Here is a 21,815-nt window from a genome sequence, read left to right as displayed (position 1 = left end):
AGAGTGGGGAATATGTGAAGGATGTGAATGGGGTTTATGAAACATTTTTACAAGTATATAAATCATTATATGATAAGAACTGCCTGATATTAGTGTCACAAAAATAAAAATGACATTTGTAAAACCCTGGCTGACCAAGGGACTGTTAAATATTATAAGAAGAAAATAAATTATATAGAGATTTTGTTAGATTTCCAACTAAATCTAAAGAAATGAAATACAAGATTTATAAAAACAAGTTAACAACGTTAATATGACAAGCCAAGAAAGATTACTACAATTTAAAGTTGAGAGAGAATAGTGGTGATATGAAAAAACATGGAAAATATTGAATAGTTTTGTAAGACTGAACTAAAATCATCCTGAAAAATATTTTTTAAGGAAGAAACAAGATTGACTGAAAAAAATAAATAATTTGAATTCCTTTTTTGTAAATCTAGAACCAGACCTGGTTTCTTCCATTAAGATAAATGATAAAAGAGGTGGAAATGTGCAGCGTGGCTGTAGAAGTTTACACTCAATGTTTCTAGGAGATATAAGTGAAAATAAAATTCAAACTATGGTGAGAAAAAACAAAACTAAAACATCTGTTGATAGTGATGGGACTGACATGATGATTATAAAAAACTATTGAAAGTATTATTAAACCATTTACTTATATTTGTAATTTGTCCAAAGTGGCAAATTTCCAGGGAAAATGAAATTAGAAAAAGTAATTTAAAGAAAAGTCTGAGATATTTTAACTTAATTCTGTAATTAAGAGTCTAAGATCTAACTGGTCTTTATGTTTTTCCATAGAAATATTTCCAGTTTGGGCCAAAGTTCTCCTGGTTCTACTGGTTCTGCTGGTTCTTCTTGCTGTTTCTGGAGGCCTTTTATTTCATTTCAGACATTATTTCATGTCAGGTAAGTTCCTTTTACAACCGTATCAATGCTGATGTCTGACATGCTGAGGTTTTAACAGTTTTCATTCGACACATTGAGACCATTTCAGACACTGAACCATGAGCTGAAGCAGAAAGATGGAGGAAGCTTCAGGGTTGCCATGGTTTCATAGTCATCATTTTACTATTATGGGATGGATCCCCTAACATGCTCAGTTTTCTGTGTTTCTATGATCAGAAACTGAACCCAGATTAACCCCAATATACCTTTATGGTGAATGAGAATACAAAGAATGTCCAAGTTTAGAATGGAAAGTACTGGAGTACTACTGTAGTACTACTGTAGTACTACTGTGGTACTACTGTAGTACTACTGTAGTACTACTGTAGTACTACTGTAGTACTGCTGTAGTACTACTGTAGTACTGCTGTAGTACTACTGTAGTACTACTGTAGTACTACAGCAACCCACCCATTCATCCATCTTTTGTCGTGAAGATGGAGTCCTTCCTCCTAGCAACTCTCTTCAGTTTCACCTGCGTTTATCAAAGCTAAAACAGATTTAGTGCCTTGCTAAAGTATTTACACCCCTTTACTTTTCCACATTGTGTTACTTAAACCTATAAAAATAAATACATTTAATGTGATTTTAGGCAGTAGAACAACATAAATTAGTGCATAATTAACAAGTAGAAGGAAATCAATAATTGTTTTCCAAATTAAAAACAATAAAAGTATAAAAAGTATGTCATGTATTTGTATTCAGCCCCTCTGAGTCAATATTTAGTAGAACCATCTTTCTCTGATGTTCCACCTGAAGCCTTTTGGGGACGTGTCTCTACCAGGTTTCCTCATTTAAAGACTCAAATGTTTCCATTCTTCTTTTCAACAAGTTCAGTCACATTGGATGAACAGAGTCTAGAATCAGCAAGTTTTAAGTCTTTCTACAGAAACCAAGCTGGGTTTAGATCTGAACTTTGACTAGGCCATTCTAACACATAAATATGCTCTGATCTGAACCATCTCATTGTAGCTCTGGTTTTATGTTTAGGGTCGTTGTTCTGCTGGAACATGAACTTCCTCCCAGTCTCAAGTCTTTTCAGCCTCTAACTGGTTTCCTTCCAGTCCTGTTTTTAGCTCCATCCATCTTCCCATCATCTCTGACCAGATACCCTGATGGAGAAAGTTCTCCTCCTTCCTTCTTCTCCATTAGTTTCTTATTCCCTTCTTACAATACATCATGAAATACTTTAAACAGCTTCTGTTTGTGGCTAAATAAAGTCTAACATCTGATTGGTTAACCTGCACAGCAGCTCAGCTGCAGACCAATAACCTTTTCTATAGCAGTGTTAGAATAACTGAGTGATTTAATTTGTGAGGCTGAGAAATAAATAAATTCATGATGAGCTGCATCACATGACCATCAAATAAAATAATGATGAAATAATCACTAATAATTAAAACTTGAATGTCAGACTTTTATCATTTAATCTCTAATTCAAAGGTAATGTTTAAGCCGTCCAACCGGGCCTTCTAAGGTTGATGAAGAGTGAGTTTAATAAAAGGAGAAGCACTGTGAAGTTCCCAGAACCAGAACCATCATGAGGTTCTGACTGTCCTGCTGAATATTACTGCTGCTTCCTCTCACCACTAAACACAAATCCATCCCAGGTTACAGGGTGATGACCTGGAGGTCATTGGAAACACTTCTCTGCATTTGACTCATCAGTCAACTGTTTTCACTCCTGTCCACTAGGAGGCAGCAGTAATGTGGTTCATCATCTGTTAGTTAAAAAGTAGAACAGATTGGAGGGATTTCTCTTCATGAATAAACATCTGGATGATAGTGAGTCTTTTCTTCTGTGTTGAAATGAAGTTTTGATCACATGCAGCTCTGTCAGCTGCATTCTGCATCTGCATGGTCACAAAACCCTGAGTGACACGTTGTGAAGAGGTGGTCTTCTCCTGGAATATTACTGAGGACCATTACTGTGAACATCAACATCATCAGTTCTACTGCTGTCAGTGCAGCTGATCTGTTTGTTTCTCAGTCTACAAGGTGGAGGTGGATCCAGGAGTGGAGTCTGTTCTGCTGCCCTTTAAAACTACAGTCCGTCTACCTGAAGGAGTCATAGTAACGTGGAGAAACAGCTCTGGTAGGATGGTCCACAGTAATGACAGGGATCAACACAGGCTGTATAGAAACAGAACAAAGATGAAGGAAAAACTAAAATCTGGAGACTTCAGTTTGACCCTGAAGAACCCCACAGACAGAGACACAGACATCTACACCTGCACCGTCTACAAGAGGAGCTCAGATGAAATCCTGACTGAGAAACAAGTGCTGCTCAATGTCAAAGGTCAGTACTGTAAATAAAAGTCACATTTTATTCATGATATCTTTAATAAAACCAGGGGAGTTGGTCTTTATTCTGAGTTATTAATATGAAGGTTAGAATGAGGAAACATGCTACAGAAATATAATCTTTAATACTGAAGAAAATGATGTAATAAAGAATAGAAACATTATTCATAATAGATGCTGTGAAACAAAAGGTATTTCCTGGTATTATATGAAATGATTGAATATTTAGGAGTACCAGTATCCATCCTTTCATCCATCTATTGTCCATACCCACCTATCCGTTCAGGATGGCATGGAGGGGGCTGGTGCCTAGAACCATTGGGTGAGAGGTGGGGTCCAGCCTGGACTGGTCACCAGTCCATCACAGGGCAGCTGGACCAGTAGAATCTGTGGAAAATTAAATATTAAATGACTAAACTTTACTGTTTCAGGTTAGTTTTTCAGTGGCAGAGTTAAAATGATAAACTTATAGAAACATATATTTGTTTTTGTGGTTTTATTTCAGTAAAAACTTGTTCTTGTAAAAACAGTAACGGCTCTTTGTTCAGATTCTAACTTTCTTCTCTTCTCCAACCAGCTGGAGCTGACTCTTTTATCATAGCCATAGACTTTGGTTCAGGATACAGTGGCTACGCCTTCAATGTCAGACCCAGAGAGGAAGGAGGTGGGACCCAGTTAAAGAGATGGGGTGAAGAACTGGGACTGGACTCCCCAAAGACTCCAACCTGCATCCTGTTTGATGAAGATGAAGAATTCCTAAAGTTTGGTTATGAAGCTAAAACAGCGTACAACAAGATGAGAAGAGAAGAAGCTTGGAAACATTATTTCTATGAAGACTTCAAGAGGATTCTCCGTCTCCTAGTAAGTAAAGTAAAGATCATCAGATCTTCTTCCTCCTTGGGTCCTGCTGTGACCTCTATGAACTCACCTGTCTTCTCAGGTTGAAACTGTGTCTCCATCTGAATTATCTGAGATAGTTTAAAGCTGCTCTCTGCCTCCTTCACAGCTTTCCTCCTGTAGTCATGGAAACAGGTTTTAACTCTGTGGGTCCCTATATAGCAAACCTAATGAACACCTCTTTCATTTCTTGCTGCACTCTGACTGGTTTTGAACTGGTTTCTGTACAACAGCTTTAAAAAGCTGAACTTTGACCTTTCTGTTCTTTCCAAAGCAGCTTTTTGCTCCTAGTTTTAGAGAAGATCGTCTATCTACAGCTGCAGTCTGATGTTGTTTTCAGATTTGTTCAACTTTTCAAAGATCCAAAGTAGGTTTTCAGCTCAGCCTTGAATTGAGGAGTTTTGGGTTTTATTTTAGACAATTTATTGTTATGAATATAAAATGAACCCATTAGAGTCAAAATGTTTAAAATAAAAGAATGAGTTCTGGTCCAGTCTTTTATATCATTAAATAATAACATCCTAATATTATAATTTAATATTAATGCCATAATTTAGTTGAAATAACGTTTCAGTTTCAGTCCAGAAAAAGGAAACATAAATACGATCATAAAAAGATGTGAAATTGTTTCTGTTTTACAGAAAGAACAAGATTCATCCAAGTCATTTCTATATGTTTAATAAATTGGTTTGTTGGATAAATTCAATGAATTATTTTAAAGTGAACTTTCTTGACCTTGTTGGTGACTAAATCCTTGTTATTATAAGTCCAGATCAACGACCCGTTAATATTCATAAAGTTAATATTCTAATAAAACTGACAACGAGGAGTTATTGGACAATCAATCATAAACCTAAGAAATTTATTACATTTTATCCAAGATATTAATGCCATTAATGAGAATATGTTTATTCAGTGGTGTCTGTATATATTGGGTCCATTTCTGTTTTGTAGCAGCCTAACAGAACCAACTAGAACCACATCAGAACCTGGACTGGATTCTCTCTCAGATACTAGAACATCTAAAGTCCTCAAAAACTCAGTAGATGTCAGAAGATTTCATTCACTAGTTGGAAACATAATTCATATTATTTTGGATCCATTTCTCATAAAATATTGATTTATTTTTGTTTTTCATATTTTAGTTTTTCCAAATCGAACATTAATGTTGATGTTTGTAGATAAGAAGCCGACATGATGAAAAGTTAGACGACTGAACAGGAATTTAGTCGACATTAAATCACATTTAAGAAGAAATTCAATCCGTCCAATTAGTTTATTAATAAGGTTTGGTTTTAATCACCATAATCTGTTTGTCTCTAATGAAATGATTGATCCAGTTCAGCTTGAAGATCATATCTGATGTATTGAAGTCTAACATATTTAAACCTCCTTGATTATAAAGATTATTTAGATCAGATCTGTTGAAATAATGAGATTTATTTTTCCAGACAAAGTCATAAAGAGCAGAATCCACTTTTTATGAAGGATTTATGAACATCTATGAGTTTTTCAGGATAAACTGAGTGAGATAATCTCTCTGTTTTAGATCAAATGATTCTAGCTTTCAGCGACAGATCTCTCATGATCCACGGATCAAATCTAGTTTTCATTTTAGGAATTAAATGTTGAAAGTTAGATATGATCCTCTCAGACTGATCTCAACAAATATTAATTCCCAAATCAGTTTCTTCTTCTTTGACAGGAAGACCTTCAGTTTCTTTATGGACACAACCTCTTTGAGAGGGAACAGGACACATTTCTGAATGTTTAAAGTAAGCCCAGATCCTCCAGAGAAACATTAATACAGTCTATAATTTATTTATCTGAAACTCATCTTTCAAGAAGATATCTGAATGATCTGCTGGTTGACAGCATTTCATTTCCTGACCTGAGACGGTGATCCCTTCAAATGAGTCCTTTTGGATCTGCAGCAGTAACATCTGCATCACTCATAAAAACAGGACTGGGGCAGCAGGATCTCCCAGTTTAATTCCCTGAGAAATGGGAAATCTCCCAGTGGTTCCCCACAGAAGTTTAACCAAACTGTTACAATCGTTATAAAATGTTTTAATGGCTTTTCTGAAGCATTGACCAGAATCTAGGAAGTCCAAAACATCAAGTAAGAATGTGTGGTTTACAGCATCAAAGGCTTTATAAATGTCAATAAACACAATATAGCTGCTGTCAGTGATGTCATCCTTATAACCAATCAGATCCAGGATCAGCCTAATATTGCTGCTTATGGGTCTTCCTTGCATCAAGCCTGATTGACGGTCATCTAGAACGGTCTCTAAACAGGACTTCAGTCTTTCTGCAGCAATATGAGAGCAATGTTGCATCATTGTTAATGAATGTAACTGGCCTCCAGTTATCAACCTGTACTGGATCCTCATCAGGTTCTGGTATCAATGTCATGAAGTCCTGACACATTGTTGGAGGCTTACAGGCTTCTATGGCCTCCTTAGAAACATCTAATAAGAAGTCAGTGATGTGGTCCTGAAACATCTGATCCAATCCTCCAGGAAGGCCGTCATTACCTGGGATTTATTGTTCTTCAGTTACTGATTCAATGTTTCACTTCTTCCAGGTTTAATTCTTGATCCCAGAACTCCTTTAGATCTTTGTCAATAATTAGTTTTATTTTTAATTGTTGAGAGAAAGGGGAGGTTATTACTGTCAGTTCTTTTAGAGCTTTTGGTTAAATTCCTCAATAAAGACAGAGATTAGTTGAGTTTTCAGATATTTTATAGTTGATTTTAGGTTTATGTAAATGGTTGATCATTTCATTTCATTTTTCCAGATGATGAAAGTATTTGTTGTTCCTTTCTCCGTTCTCCATCCATTTCCATGGAGAGAGAACATCAGCACCCTGAGCCAAACCCTGATAAATACGACCTAATTCAGGTTGTAGTTCAGTAACTTATTGATATCAGTCTGAGAAGCTCATCGTCTTCATGAACAACAATTATTTCTTTTACAACTTTATTTTTATCTTTTCTTTGGCTAATTTCTTCCATCTTTTAATTGCAGCTTTTTAAATTAGAAATTCTGCATATTCCCAATATTTGCCATAAATATTTTCTTCTACTGCATTCCCCAATTACTGCTAATTTATTTTAAAGAGTTTATTATTAAAAAGTATATTATTTAATATGTTTTATTGCCTGGTTTATCATGTGTAAGTATAAAAGGATTGTTTTATGATCAGTAAATATTAATGTTTCTATTTTAACGTCACTTTAAGTCATTTGAGCCTAAATCTATTCTAGAAATCTTATGAAGATCTTTTTATTCCAAATGGATTTTTTTTGTCTCCAAATATCAGAACAATTCAACAGCAAATATAAATCATGAAGTTCAGTCTGTGAATCTGTGGATTTTCTCTGTGGAAAATAATCTATTTGAGGATTATTAATGTGATTTAATCTCCTCCTAAAACTAGTTTTATATTCAAAAAGATGTTTAATAAAGTATAAATTTCCTCTTTAAATTCCTTAAAATAATTCTGATCATTTGGCTTTTTTTGTAACCATTTATGTTCCCCAACACAGAAACATGATCCATAAATTCAGTGACTAAAATAATCCATCTTCCATAACTGAGCAACATTTTTAAGTATCTTTCCCTGAAAAGAGCCTCTTAATATGGCAACACCAGCTGATTTATTATTCCTGTCAGACATCCAGATGTTTTCTCTCCACCGAGTTTTCTAAAAGCTAAAGTCTGAAGCCACAGCATGTGTTTGTTGTAGAAAATAAAAAGCTGCCTTTCTCTGTAGCTGATCATGAATACTCCTTACATTCAACCAATAAAGTGATCAAGACAGAATGATCAATAGATCAATAAACTCACTTAAAGACTGAAGGTTGGTGAATGTAGAAAATGATTTTCATCACCTTGGGAATGTGTCAGAAGCTCAGAGCAAACCAGGAAATTGTCACTAAACCTGAAATGATAAAAATGTTTCCTGCATTTTAATTGAACTCCTGAAAAACGGCATAAATCAGAGATAAAGAAAAAATGTCAGAAGACGAGGAAGTTCCTTATTCCTCTGATTTCCTTCCATCAGTGAAGGTCCTGGCTCCATGAAGAAGACTTTCTTCTCCTGTCTGCGTTCCTCATCAATATGTGGCCATAATTTGTTGTTCAGCTCTTCATCTTTGGTGGTTAGATCTTCACCACATTTTAACTTTCTGGTTCTGAGGAACTCGGAGCTCTTTGCAGATTTCCAGACTAGATCTTTGGTTGATCTTGAGATGAATCTGATCACTGGTGGATTCTTGCTGCTTTCTTTCCTCCCAGTTCAGTGGCTCACATCAATGTAGAAACATGGATCTTCTCCAACGTCTGGAGCCATGGCCGAGCAAATTTCTATCACTCGTTGCATAACCTCCTTCGCTTTTTTAAACCAGTTAGTAAAGATGGAACAGAACCATCGTTCATCTCTCCTTATCAAAACGTTAGCCTTACTAACAACTGATGATTCCCTGCTGCTTACTGGGCTGAGGATTTGGTGAAAGAGCATAAAACAGAAAATGTGTTCATTACACTGGAAATCATTCATATTTAACAATAATGTCAAATGAACAGTTAAACCTGAAAACAGTTTATGATCCTTTTCAAATCCAGTCTCTACAGCAGCTTTGTAAAACATGTAATCTATATTAAAATGTCAAATATGAACAAACATCTGTTTGCAGCTCAGGGAACACTGAAGCACCAAGCTTGATGAACACATTTTAATGTTCACATCCGTATAATAAATATCCATCAATGGATCCATCAGAAAAACCTCCATCTAATCTATTTATTGTGAGGCAGCGACGGTCTGAGACAAAATGAGGATTTTAAACAGGTTTTATCCATATGAGCTTCTGGACCAGGACTGATCCTGTTGAGCTGCTGCAGTTTTTACAGCTTCTAGTTGTTGATGTTTCATCTCTGCTTACTGACCACATCTTCATGAACATGAGAACTCATGGAGGATTTCTATCTTCATTCGTTTGTCTCATTTTACATTCAGTGTAGTTTGGAGAACAACTCCAAGAGCAAAGCTCAGGCATCAGTAATAACTTTGTGGAGGAAAATAATGTCCTCATCATCTCATTGAAGCATCATGGTGATGGGGACCTGTGCAGCTGGTAAGGTGTGGCTGCTGATAAACTCTCCAGATCAAGTCAAACATGACCAAACCTCCACGTTTCCTTCACGTCTCTGGCATCTAACTGACAATGTCCTCTGGTTGGTGTTGGGATATAATGTGCAGCAAATGTTTTCAAGAAACAAACATGAAGAAATAAGATTTATTGCAACATCATGTTCTGGTCGGAGCTCTGAGGTCAACATCTCAGCTGCTGCTGGAAGTCCCAGCCTCTAAATGAGAAACAAGAGGTGGTCATAATGTTTTGGTCACTGCTTCTATATTTTAGGATTTATTTCCTGTCTTGGCATTTCAGGCATGAAGAAGCTGGTTGTCTACATTTGCTCTACAGAAAGGAGACCTGGAGATGGATCTTAGTTGTTGAATTGATTTTATTAAATCAGGACTGCATCTGGCATCAAAACAGACAGGTCACATCACTGAACTAGGAACCGGTGTTTATATGACCTTTAACCTTTAGGATTATTCTTGGTTGCTGCATCTAAATGATGGAACGTTCTGCCTCTCCATATCAGAGGTGCTCAGACCCTGGAAAATGTTCAATCTTTGCTGAAGACCCACTTCTTTGCTGTGTTTCTTTCACCCTGTGGACGACAGTTTGGAAAAGCAGGAACTTCCTTTGCAAATGAGCTTCATAGATAAATTTGACCTCTGACCTAAAACTGAACCATAAAGACATCTACAACTAAAGACTTTAGTATTTTAAATCAAAGAAAATACACAGAGAATCCAGCTCTGATTAGTTTTTCAAACCAGTAAAATCTGTTACTTCATCTTTAAATCCGTCACTCAGACAGAGAAGCTCAGAGGAAAAAATACCAGTTTCTGTTTGGACTGGTTTTAAGACGACAGTAGTTTACCACCAGTAAACCTGACAAACTGACCTGAGTTTGGATACAAACTAACAAACTGAAACCTGTTTCCAGGACGACTGGAGGAAGAGAATCGATGCAGCCAACAACTATAACTACAACTATATGAAGGCCCTGGATGTTTTTAGAGAAGTTCTGAGATTCCTGAAGGACGATGTTCTGAAAACCATCAACGTTCATCCAGAAGGTGGAAAGTTCACAGCCTCTGACTTCACCTGGGTGTTGAATGTTCCTGCCGTCTGGAAGGATTCAGCTGAAGGGTTCATGGTAGAAGCTGCTATTCAGGTAACATCATGTTTTTAAAGAGGACAGCAGCTCTGAGATGTTCAGAAGATTCAGACTTTTCATTTCTCTTCCAGGCTGGTCTTGTAACAGAAGACACTAAAGACAAACTGATGTTGGTTCTGGAATCAGAAGCAGCTTTGACCTGGTGTTTGAAGCTTCCATCTGATGGTTTCTTCACACAGAACCACAGCAGAGACTCACAGGATCCATCTCCAGGACCAACAGATGCTGGTACCAGCTGTAATGGTACTGTGTGGATCTATAAAGTCTGTCATACAAACATTCACCATAGAACAAGTTCTGGTCTGTATTCTAGGACCAGTTCAACATATCAATGGATTCTTTAGGTGATCCGTTGAACTAATCCTGTCGATACAGAAAACTCATGGAAATGTTGAAGTTTTTCTTACATTTTTGTTCTTAAATGTTTCAAACCATCAAACATTTTAATCCTTCAAAGATAACCTGAGTAAATACAAATAATGATTTCATTTCTTCCTAAAATAATCTAAATAATGCTCTCCAGACCAACCTGACTCTATGTAAAGAAGTCATTTCCTCCTAAACCCAATAACTGGTTGTTCCAACCTTGATGCAAACACCTTTTTATCTGGGAATAAACCTTTTAAATCACTGAGGAGGAATTTTGGACCAGAATCATTTTAATTCAGCCACGTTGGAGTGTTTTCCAGCATGAGTTGATGTTAGAGGTTCTGTCACGGCATCTTCAACAGATTCCAGTCCAGACTTTGACTAGGCCACTCTTTTTAAACCATTCAGAGGCAGACTTGCTGGTTTGATTCAGGTTCTCTTGAGTCCAGAAATCTTTGGATCAACAAGACGGGTCTTTGAGTTCTTTGGGTCAGCAGTGGTTCTGACCCTGAAACTCTCCCATGGAGGCCATTTTTGTCCAGTCTCTCTTTCTTGTTGTTGAATCATGAACTCTGACCTTAACTGAGGCCTGCAGAGCTTTAGATGTTTATTCTGGGTTCTTCTGTGACCTCCTGGATGAGTCGTGGATGCTCTCTTGGAGCTCTCTTGGTAGGACGGCCACTCCTGAGAAGGTTCTCCACTGTTCCATGTTTTCTCCATGTGTGGATAATGTCTCTCTCTCTGTTCACTGAGGTCCTAACTCCTTAGAAATGGCTTCGTAACCCTTTATAGACCGATGTCAGTGACGTTGCTCCTCATCTGTTCTTGTAGTTCTTTAGATCATAGAATGGTGTCTTGGTCTCTTGGGTCTTTTAGCCTACTTCATGTTGTCAGACAGGTTCTGTTTACCTGGTTTCCTGGTTCTAAAGGTCTGACGGTAATCAGACCTGGGTTTGGACCCTGAATAAAACAATGTGGCTGAATGTTTAGTTTGGATTTAGTCTGAAACATGACGACCAACAGAAGTTAGTAAACTGATGATTGGCTGATATTACAAACAGGGAACTTGATGAGAAAACCCCGAGCTGAGAGAAGCAGGCAGCAGCAGTGGCTTGTTGTTGAGAGTAGAGGTGGTGAGTTCATGTCTGAAGGAGCAATGCAGCTCAGATAGAAACGGACTCACAGGCGTTCTCTCATTTATAACATGGACCTGGTTATCAGGTTGTTAAAGGACACTTAAGGCTTTCTCACTCTGAATATGTGAGTTGATGTAAAACCAGCTGTGTGAGAGGAACCATCATCATGATGAAGCATGGCTGGAAACCTCTAAAAATCACTGAGACCTCCTTAAAGCAGAGCAGATGTGTTCAAACTATAGTTCTCTGCTAAGATTTAAACCTCCTCCTTAAGGCCAGACTTTATTTTAAAGTGGTCTTGATCAGTAGATCTCCAGGTTTGCTCCAGGTTTTAGACTTTGCTGGTTTTTACTCTCCTTCACTCCATTATCTGACCATTTCAGAGGAATTTATCTTTGTTTCTTAAGCTTAACTCTGACCAGCAGAAAAAGCCCCTAAACTTGAAATGTTCATCAGTGATAATCAATAACCTGCTTCTGATAAAATACCAAACATAACAGTTTGATACAGAACCTATTTTAGGTCCAAAGAGCCATTAGCTGAAAACTTGGCCTCCAGAAGACGATCAGTTGAAGGATGATGGATCACTGAGGTCTTAGAGACATGATTTCCAGATACTGTCCATCTGCTGAGGACTCTGGTTAATAACATCTTCTAAAAGCCTCGGTAAAAACTGATCTAGACGGCTTTCAAAGATAAAGTCTTGATCCTTAGAACAGATTGTATTTATTTTTAATTCTTTATTTCTCTTCAACTGTTTAACTTTACTGTTTCTGTTTCCTCTTTCTGAATTTAAAAAACTAAATCAGAATAAATGATCTGTTTGAATCTGTGGTTTTTTAAAGATATAAAGAGTAAAAACTTAAACACAGGATGAGCCTTTAGTCTTTTAACCAGACAACCTGAATATAGATCCTTCCAGTTTGATTTTCTACCAGAAGCAGCTTAACTCTGCTGCAGCAGAAACCAGCTCCATCCTCACCCTCCTCCAGCTACTGTAACTTATATCTGCAGCTCTACAGAGCGACACGCTGAGACCACGTCCTGCCTCCCTGGTGAACGCCGGACTCTCAGAGCGCTGAGTGTTCACAGGCAGGTTCTGCTTGTATGAAAACCTCACTACGAACTCTCAGGCTTCTACGTTTCAGCAAACATATCAACCTTTCAGGTTCTGTTGTTTCAATTATTTAGAACTGAAAGCAGGAAAAATGTGAATCGCTTCAGATGTTTCCCATGATGCAGCTCAGTTTAACCCCCGACTGTGAAGCTACATTTGGTCGACATACCAGAGGATCTGTAAACATGATGATGAAGATATGTCAGAACCTCCAGATGATGTCGTGTAGAGCCAGATGAAATAAATCTATCCTGAAGGAGGTAAATCAATAAAGTCTCTTGATAAAAATATTGAACTACTTCAAGTCTATGAACAGTTGCTTCTTCAGCAACTCCTATCACTCACTGAGGCCATCCTGTGATATCAGAGAAACGAGGCCTTGTTTGTCTTTGTTTCCATCCTGAAGATCAGGCCTCAACAGGCTTCATGTGGACACGTCCACTTTGCTGGACTCAGGCCTCAGGGCTTCATCACCAGACGTAACATCTCCACCTCTAACACTGAATCATGACACCTTCAGCATCAGTTCTACTCTAATATCTGTCAAAGACGCGTCTCTCAGACAGAAAAGACTCTCACTGTCCATTTTTATTGCTGTTGGTGACCTTCTAAGATGGTCTGAGGGAGCTGCTTTGACACAGGGTCATCACTGATCTGGAAACTTCTCCAGAGATTTCCAGCATCACAAACTATGGAGGCAGAGACGGTGATAAATGAACCGGCCTAAAAACCTCCAGCTGAGCCTGAAGCAACCATTGAACGTTTTTCATAGAAGCACTCAGTGAGGTTTCTGTGTTTGTTCAGATCCACCAGGAAGTCAGGTGGCAGTACACTTTGAGAAGGAACCAGAAGAAACCAAAGTCCTGCTGGAGACCCAAAACAGAGACGGAAAACGGTACCTTGTTGTGGACTGTGGAGGTAACTGTTACACACGGTTATTCAAATGTTTATCAAGATACGAGTTTTAAAATCTTTGTGTTCAAACACCAAGAGAACCAATAAATGTGGATTGATGTCATCTTTTTGATTCATGTTGCTGAATGTGAGTTTGAATCTGCAATAAGTTGTTTTCTGACATTTATCTTTTATTCTGTTTTATTCTCTTCCTGTTTGTCAAAAGATGAAACTATTGACTTCACTGTTCTTGAAGTCCTGGAAGGAGGAACCTTGAAGAAGCTGCAGGAGGCCTCTAGAGAAGATCTGGGAGGACGAACTGTGGACAGAAAGTTCAAACAGTTCCTGAGAGAAATTTTCTCTGATGGAGTCTGGAAAGAATATGAAGAAAACTTCTCCAGTGAGGTTCAGAAAATGATGTATGATTTTATCCGTCTCAAACAGGTGGATGAAGATGTTCAGATCAGCTGCTCAGATAACCTGAGAGAACAGGCTCAGAAAAAGAAAGAGATTGAAACGTTCTTTGTCTCGGTGGAAGGAGCTTCCTGGGATGAAGGAGTCATCAGAATCACCAGAGAGAAACTGAGATCTTTCTTTGATTACAGACTGCAGGGCATCACCAAGAGTCTCAGAGAAGAATTACAGAAAGTTCTCAACATTGGGTCTATTGTGTTAGTGGGGGGCTTTGCTGAGAGCCAGATACTACGTCAGCACATCACTGATCAGTTTGGACCTCAGTATAAAGTTCTGTGTCCTCTTAGACCCCAGGAAGCCGTCCTGAAAGGAGCTGTAGAGCTGGGAAGAAACCCAAAGTTGGTGTCGTCTCAGAAAAAAGGTCCAGCTTGCTTGAATTGGTTTTCATGAGATTTCTTTTAGCAGCAACTGTTACTAATAATAAAATAATAGTGATGATGATGGTGATTTCTAATCCCAGATATTTGTCTTTATATTTAATTAACTGATGGAAATAAGAGTTTAAATTCTTAATGAATTAATAATGAGGTTCTGACAATGATCCAAACTGTAGATCTTCTCTGTAAATGAGGTTAAAATGTGTCAACATGTAGTTTTAGTTCCTGATTTCTGGTTCTGCAGATGAAATATTTTGATGTGAAGTTCTGTGGTTTATAATATAGAGTTCACTCTGTGGTAAATCAGTGAATTCTTGTTTAAATAACTGATAATTAGTAAAGTGTCAAGAAGGTCTTGGAGTAGGACCCAAATGCAGACAGGCAGGCAGAGGCAGCTTGGTGAGTAAAAGTTTAATAAATAACAGAAGAGAAAACTGACAGCAGGTAGGATGTAGCAGATGCAGACATGAACATGGACAGGCTTGGTTTGGCATAAACTAACAGTCTTCTCCCACAAGACAAACAAAACAGAAGAGTATATTTATGTAGAGCAGGGCGAAGGTGAAAGCAGTGAGGCTGGTTAGCATGAAACAGGTGGACCGAATGAAGCTGATTAAGGAGGCAGTGGCTGAGAGGAAACAAACCCGTGGTGCAGGGGGTAAGCAAGCGACCCATGTTTTTCTATTCAATACAGTTTATTTATATAGCACCAATTCAGTCCTGGACGCAGGCTATCAAGGGATTGAATACTGGCCCATCGACGTTTACTGCTCATCTTCCACCCTATTTCCTGTCAACCTGCTGTTGAAGAATAGAGACTAGTGTCTAAAAAATCTAAAAGTAACCAAACTATCCATCCATGGCTGCAGGTGTATAAAGTTTGGTGAGGAGAAACCTGACTGGCCTGCAGAGTCCTGACCTCAACCTTCTTGAACACCTTTAGGATGAATTAGAGCAGAGGTTGCAGTTCTGGTTTTCTATTTGAGAGAAAGAGAGAATTCTCAGTAAAACAAAAGTATTTTTCATTAAATATCAAACTTGCTTCATTCAGCCAAAACAAATCAGGGTTTTCTGTTGCATCTTCAATTATTTCTCATAATACTGAAGACGTGAAATATAAAATGAAACTGATCCTCAACCACATTAAGTTTACATAACATACATAGAGATTGGTCTTCAGGAACCAAGCTTGGATCTGAGCTCTTCATCTGCCAGAGGAAGAGAACCGGTTCTTCTAGTGTCCTTCTGTTGGGGAAATTTAATGCAATTATTCAATGATGCTAATGTTAAAACCTGATTTAATTATATCTAGATTAAAAAAACTTTAGTTGGTTCTTTGTCATGTTAGGTAATTAAGAGCCACTTGTGGCTCCAGAGCCGTAGGTTGAAGACCTCTGATCCAGACAAAAAAAGCCTTTTTATTTTACGTCTCAACATTTACAAGCGTTTTTGTGTTTTTCTACATTAAACTCCAAATTTCTTTCTTTACGTTACTCCATCAGCAAAAAGCGAACATCTCATCCTACATTTTAACATTTTTAAACTTGTAATTTCTCTTTAAACAAAGAATAAGGAGCCTTTACCACCTTGAAGAGTTTTCTATTACATATTTATCAAGGTTTGCTCTATTCTCTCTTGTTTTTGTCTTGTAACAGAAATTTCTGGATCTAAATAAACATTTGTATTTTACAGGTCCTTCTCAAAATATTAGCATATTGTGATAAAGTTCATTATTTTCCATAATGTCATGATGAAAATTTAACATTCATATATTTTAGATTCATTGCACACTAACTGAAATATTTCAGGTCTTTTATTGTCTTAATACGGATGATTTTGGCATACAGCTCATGAAAACCCAAAATTCCTATCTCACAAAATTAGCATATCATTAAAAGGGTCTCTAAACGAGCTATGAACCTAATCATCTGAATCAACAAGTTAACTCTAAACACCTGCAAAAGATTCCTGAGGCCTTTAAAACTCCCAGCCTGGTTCATCACTCAAAACCCCAATCATGGGTAAGACTGCCGACCTGACTGCTGTCCAGAAGGCCACTATTGACACCCTCAAGCAAGAGGGTAAGACACAAAAATAAATTTCTGAACGAATAGGCTGTTCCCAGAGTGCTGTATCAAGGCACCTCAGTGGGAAGTCTGTGGGAAGGAAAAAGTGTGGCAGAAAACGCTGCACAACGAGAAGAGGTGACCGGACCCTGAGGAAGATTGTGGAGAAGGGCCGATTCCAGACCTTGGGGGACCTGCGGAAGCAGTGGACTGAGTCTGGAGTAGAAACATCCAGAGCCACCGTGCACAGGCGTGTGCAGGAAATGGGCTACAGGTGCCGCATTCCCCAGGTCAAGGCACTTTTGAACCAGAAACAGCGGCAGAAGCGCCTGACCTGGGCTACAGAGAAGCAGCACTGGACTGTTGTTCAGTGGTCCAAAGTACTTTTTTCGGATGAAAGCAAATTCTGCATGTCATTCGGAAATCAAGGTGCCAGAGTCTGGAGGAAGACTGGGGAGAAGGAAATGCCAAAATGCCAGAAGTCCAGTGTCAAGTACCCACAGTCAGTGATGGTCTGGGGTGCCGTGTCAGCTGCTGGTGTTGGTCCACTGTGTTTTATCAAGGGCAGGGTCAATGCAGCTAGCTATCAGGAGATTTTGGAGCACTTCATGCTTCCATCTGCTGAAAAGCTTTATGGAGATGAAGATTTAATTTTTCAGCACAACCTGGCACCTGCTCACAGTGCCAAAACCACTGGTAAATGGTTTACTGACCATGGTATCACTGTGCTCAATTGGCCTGCCAACTCTCCTGACCTGAACCCCATAGAGAATCTGTGGGATATTGTGAAGAGAACGTTGAGAGACTCAAGACCCAACACTCTGGATGAGCTAAAGGCCGCTATCGAAGCATCCTGGGCCTCCATAAGACCTCAGCAGTGCCACAGGCTGATTGCCTCCATGCCACGCCGCATTGAAGCAGTCATTTCTGCCAAAGGATTCCCGACCAAGTATTGAGTGCATAACTGTACATGATTATTTGAAGGTTGATGTTTTTTGTATTAAAAACACTTTTCTTTTATTGGTCGGATGAAATATGCTAATTTTGTGAGATAGGAATTTTGGGTTTTCATGAGCTGTATGCCACAATCATCCGTATTAAGACAATAAAAGACCTGAAATATTTCAGTTAGTGTGCAATGAATCTAAAATATATGAATGTTAAATTTTCATCATTACATTATGGAAAATAATGAACTTTATCACAATATGCTAATATTTTGAGAAGGACCTGTACATTGGTTCTCTTGTTTATTGATGGCTGGAAAATCAGTTTATAGATGCATTTACCAGCATCTAATAGAAAAGTCATAAACCCAGCAGATAATTACAGTAGATTAGAACAATTGTTTTCTACTATAGGTTGAATATTAAAGGTATTTCAAGACCTTCATTTTAATTCTTTGAATTTTTTCATTCAAATGTTTCATTCTACCAGTCTCAAATTGTAACAATTTATTAATTTCTAGACAAACATCCACTGTAGAAGCTGAAAATCTGTACAAAATAGTTTCCATAAATGCCCTGAACATAATGAAAAACACATTCATGATGAAAAACAGGAAACTTCCTTTTCAAACCAGATTTAATTTTAGTCAAACATTTTAAATATTTATACCTCAGTACAACATGAGGAACTGATTAATTTGGTAAAAAGCATCTTTAATGGTGAAGATTAGGGAAGAAGGCCTAAAAACACGAATTATGGAAGTTACTCTGGTTTTTATCCTTAAATATTCAGATCTAAAGGTACATCTAAAAAATTAGAAGACTACATAAAGGACAATATTCTTTGCCAGTCATCTCAGAAAGTGAAACTCATATATAGAATAATTACAGATAGACTGATATATTCTAAGCCTTTGTTTCTTTTTATTTTGATGATTGTGGCTTACAGGTAAAGAAAACCCAAAATTCAGTGTCTCAGAAATTAGAAAACTGTGAAAAAGTTCATTATTGGACACTCGTGTCTCAGACTAATCAGCTTAATTCAAACACCTGCCAAGGTTTCCTGAGCCTTTAAAAGGTCTTTCACTCTGGGTCATAGGTCACACGGTCATGAGGAAGACTGCTGATTGGACAGATGTCCAGAAGACAGTCATGGACAACCTTCACAAGGAGGAAGCTTTAAGAAGTAGCTGTTCTTCTTGACCTCCTCGTTGTGAACGTTGATCTCCTGTTTTCTCTGCTCGTCCAGCTGCAAATCCACTCGTTATTCTCCAAATGTTTTCAAAATCACAAGCATAATATGCTTCCAGAACTTTGTAGTTTAAGCGCTGCCTTTGTAAAGCTGTTCAAAAAGCTAAAACCAGTGTAACTCCATGTCTCTCTGCTGGAGTTTAACAGTAAACACGGCCAGAAAAATAGCTTATTGTGCTCCATGCTAACTGTTAGCCACTACTAGCGCGCATAGTTACAGTCTTTAAAATGCCTTAAAAAGTTCTTACTGGCCTGTTAGTGAATCCAGGTTTGGTTTGGGTTTTCCATTTTTTATTATTTCTTTTTAAACTGTGAAAGAGCGCCTTGAAAAAGATGATTTTAATAGATCAGCAATGAGGTCAACCAGAGTTGCTACAGTGGTACGTCGGCCATTTTTAAAAATATCAAGTTTACAGTGGCAGTGAATACAGAGGGGATGCTCTCGATAATTAGTCAGTCATGATGTCGCTTAATGTGTCTCCTTCCAACAAAATGGCTGAATCTTTACAGAAGGTCCTGAGGAGGAGCAGCTCGCCAGGGGCATTTAAGGCACTTAAAAAAGTAGGAAATTACAGTCAAATCTCAACATTTTTATGTTTATTTTTTTTTTATTATTGCATATCAGACTTACAAAAGAACATTTGTATATACAGCGAGAATAAACACAAAACGGTAACACAACCAACATAAACAACAACACCAGGGGGTTTGTGTATAGGGGCTTTTTCACACATCTCGGTCAGGAATCCTGAATTTGTATAGAATTGTTTTCGTCTTCATAGCTTTCTTGTTATGGATGTGTTTGATGCTTGAATTATAGCTAAAAACTTCTTGGAGGAAGTAATCAATGTTTGGTTTGGAATTGGTCCATTTGGCTTTGTGGACGTGATATTTCCAGAGGAGCAGCAGCAGTTGTACAAAGAGGGTAGAGTCTTTGTCCATGTCCTTATTATTTAAGTGGATTATAATGTCTCTTTCATCCAGAGTAATCCTCTGCCCGGTTTTATGTTGTATATAGTGTTGCAAGTCAGTCCAGAATATTTTACTGTAGGTACAATGAAAAAATAAATGTGGAATTGTCTCTACATGGGATTTACAGAAAGAACAAGAATAGTCGATTTCAAGTTTAAAACATTCTAATGTCTTTTTTGCAGGGTAAATATTATGCAAAATCTTGAAAGGAATCTCCTTTACCTTGTAATTCAGGCAATACTTTTCTCCGATCATCCAAGCTAAGTTCCAGTCTATTTCACCATATAGAGAAGACCAATAGAACCTTCCAGATGGAAGAGCTACTTCTTGTAAAAGTGATCTTATAAATCTGTTGGAGCATTTCTTTTGGTAAATATTAACACCATCAATTACTAACACATTTCTAGGTAGAGCTCCAGTGTTATCACTTGAATGTCGGTAGAGTTGTATCATACCATCAGGTATAGCATAGGAAACTATTTCATATTCTGTTGGTGAAACAGGTAAATTAAACTTACATAAAAAGTCCTGATAAGAAAGGAGATTCCCTTCATCATCAAGCAACTGTTTGACCAGTAATATCATGTTCTACCTGGTTCTTATAAAAAAGAGACTTTTTTCTGTATATTTCCATTATTCCAGATACAGTAACTTGTAGGAGAGAAATTATGTTTGTAAATGAGTTTCCCGGCTAGAAGGGCTTGTTTATGAAATCAGATAATTTCACTGGGAGTTTCTCCATTTTATAATCACACTTAAGTAAAAATTTAATTCCACCCAAAAGATTAAAAACATAATTGGGGGAAGTGTTCCAGATTGTTTCATTACTATTGATCAGATTGTTTAATCATTTCATTTTACACGAGTTGTTTAAGGTTTCAAAAGTTTAAACTTCTAGTTCACCACATTTCTTAGGGTTACATAAAATATCCTTCCTCAAGTAATGGCTTCTATTTTTCCATATGAAATTAACTAGTATTTGATCCAATTTATGATTTTTTAGGCATATCCAGAGATAAGGACACATAAACAGATCTGGAAATACCTTCTGCCTTAGATAGTAACACTCTACCATTTAGGGACAAATCTCTCATCATCCACATGTTAAATTTTGTAGCTATTTGTTTAGTTATTTGGTTCAAATTGGTGGCACTACGTGATATTGGATCTTTTTCAATTGTTACTCCCAAATAAGTAATTTCTGTTTTAACGGGTATATGATTTATTTCCAGGGGAAATGATTTTTGAGAGGAAAAAGTACTGATTTGTTAAGATTTATTTTCAGACCTGAGACTGATGAAAATTCCTGGATAAAAGCTACTGATTTATCTACTTCATGTTCACTAGAAAGAAAGATTTCTGTGTCATCAGCAAGTTGAGACAATTTAAATTCTCTGCCCAAGGCTCTGATTCCCTGAAACTGACCTTTTTTATATGTCTTGTCATGATCTGTGTGACCAGAAGGAATAAAAATGGACTTAAAGGGCAACCTTGTCAAATTCCACGATTGATATCAAATCTCTGAGAAGTACCAGAGGCCAGTTTAACTGAACTATTGCTACCTTTATAAAGAGCAGCAACAGCACTCATAAAATATTTTCCTAATCCAAAGTGTTGTATGGTTTTAAACATAAATGTATGGCTTATTGTGTCAAATGCTTTGTAGAAATCAACAAAGAGTATAAAACTATTGTCGTATATATGTTCATTATAATCAATCATATCTAATATCAGACGGATGT

The 21,815-nt window shown here is 37.5% G+C and overlaps 2 protein-coding genes across 2 annotated transcripts in view; both read left to right on the top strand.

The window, feature by feature from the left end:
- Window positions 1–4,635, top strand: part of LOC124871639 — a 42,557-nt gene extending 37,922 nt beyond the window's left edge. Inside the window, exons 3-5 of the mRNA XM_047371099.1 lie at window positions 799–906; window positions 2,936–3,244; window positions 3,827–4,635. Of these exons, the coding sequence (XP_047227055.1) occupies window positions 799–906; window positions 2,936–3,244; window positions 3,827–4,194 (785 nt within the window). The 3' untranslated portion in view covers window positions 4,195–4,635. The remainder of the gene's footprint in view (window positions 1–798; window positions 907–2,935; window positions 3,245–3,826) is intronic.
- Window positions 4,636–9,265: 4,630 nt separating this feature from the next.
- On the top strand, window positions 9,266–14,907 carry LOC124870890 (heat shock 70 kDa protein 12A-like). The gene is made up of 5 exons (XM_047369714.1): window positions 9,266–9,295; window positions 10,237–10,467; window positions 10,542–10,713; window positions 13,897–14,010; window positions 14,213–14,907. The coding sequence occupies exons 1-5, from the start codon at window positions 9,266–9,268 to the stop codon at window positions 14,848–14,850; spliced, it is 1,185 nt and encodes a 394-aa protein (XP_047225670.1). The 3' UTR covers window positions 14,851–14,907.
- Window positions 14,908–21,815: the final 6,908 nt, after the last annotated feature.

Source organism: Girardinichthys multiradiatus, chromosome 7, assembly GCF_021462225.1.
Source record: "Girardinichthys multiradiatus isolate DD_20200921_A chromosome 7, DD_fGirMul_XY1, whole genome shotgun sequence".
Taxonomy (NCBI): Eukaryota; Metazoa; Chordata; class Actinopteri; order Cyprinodontiformes; family Goodeidae; genus Girardinichthys; species Girardinichthys multiradiatus.
Note: the sequence above shows the minus strand (reverse complement) of the source record. Positions and strands in the feature narration are given on the sequence as shown.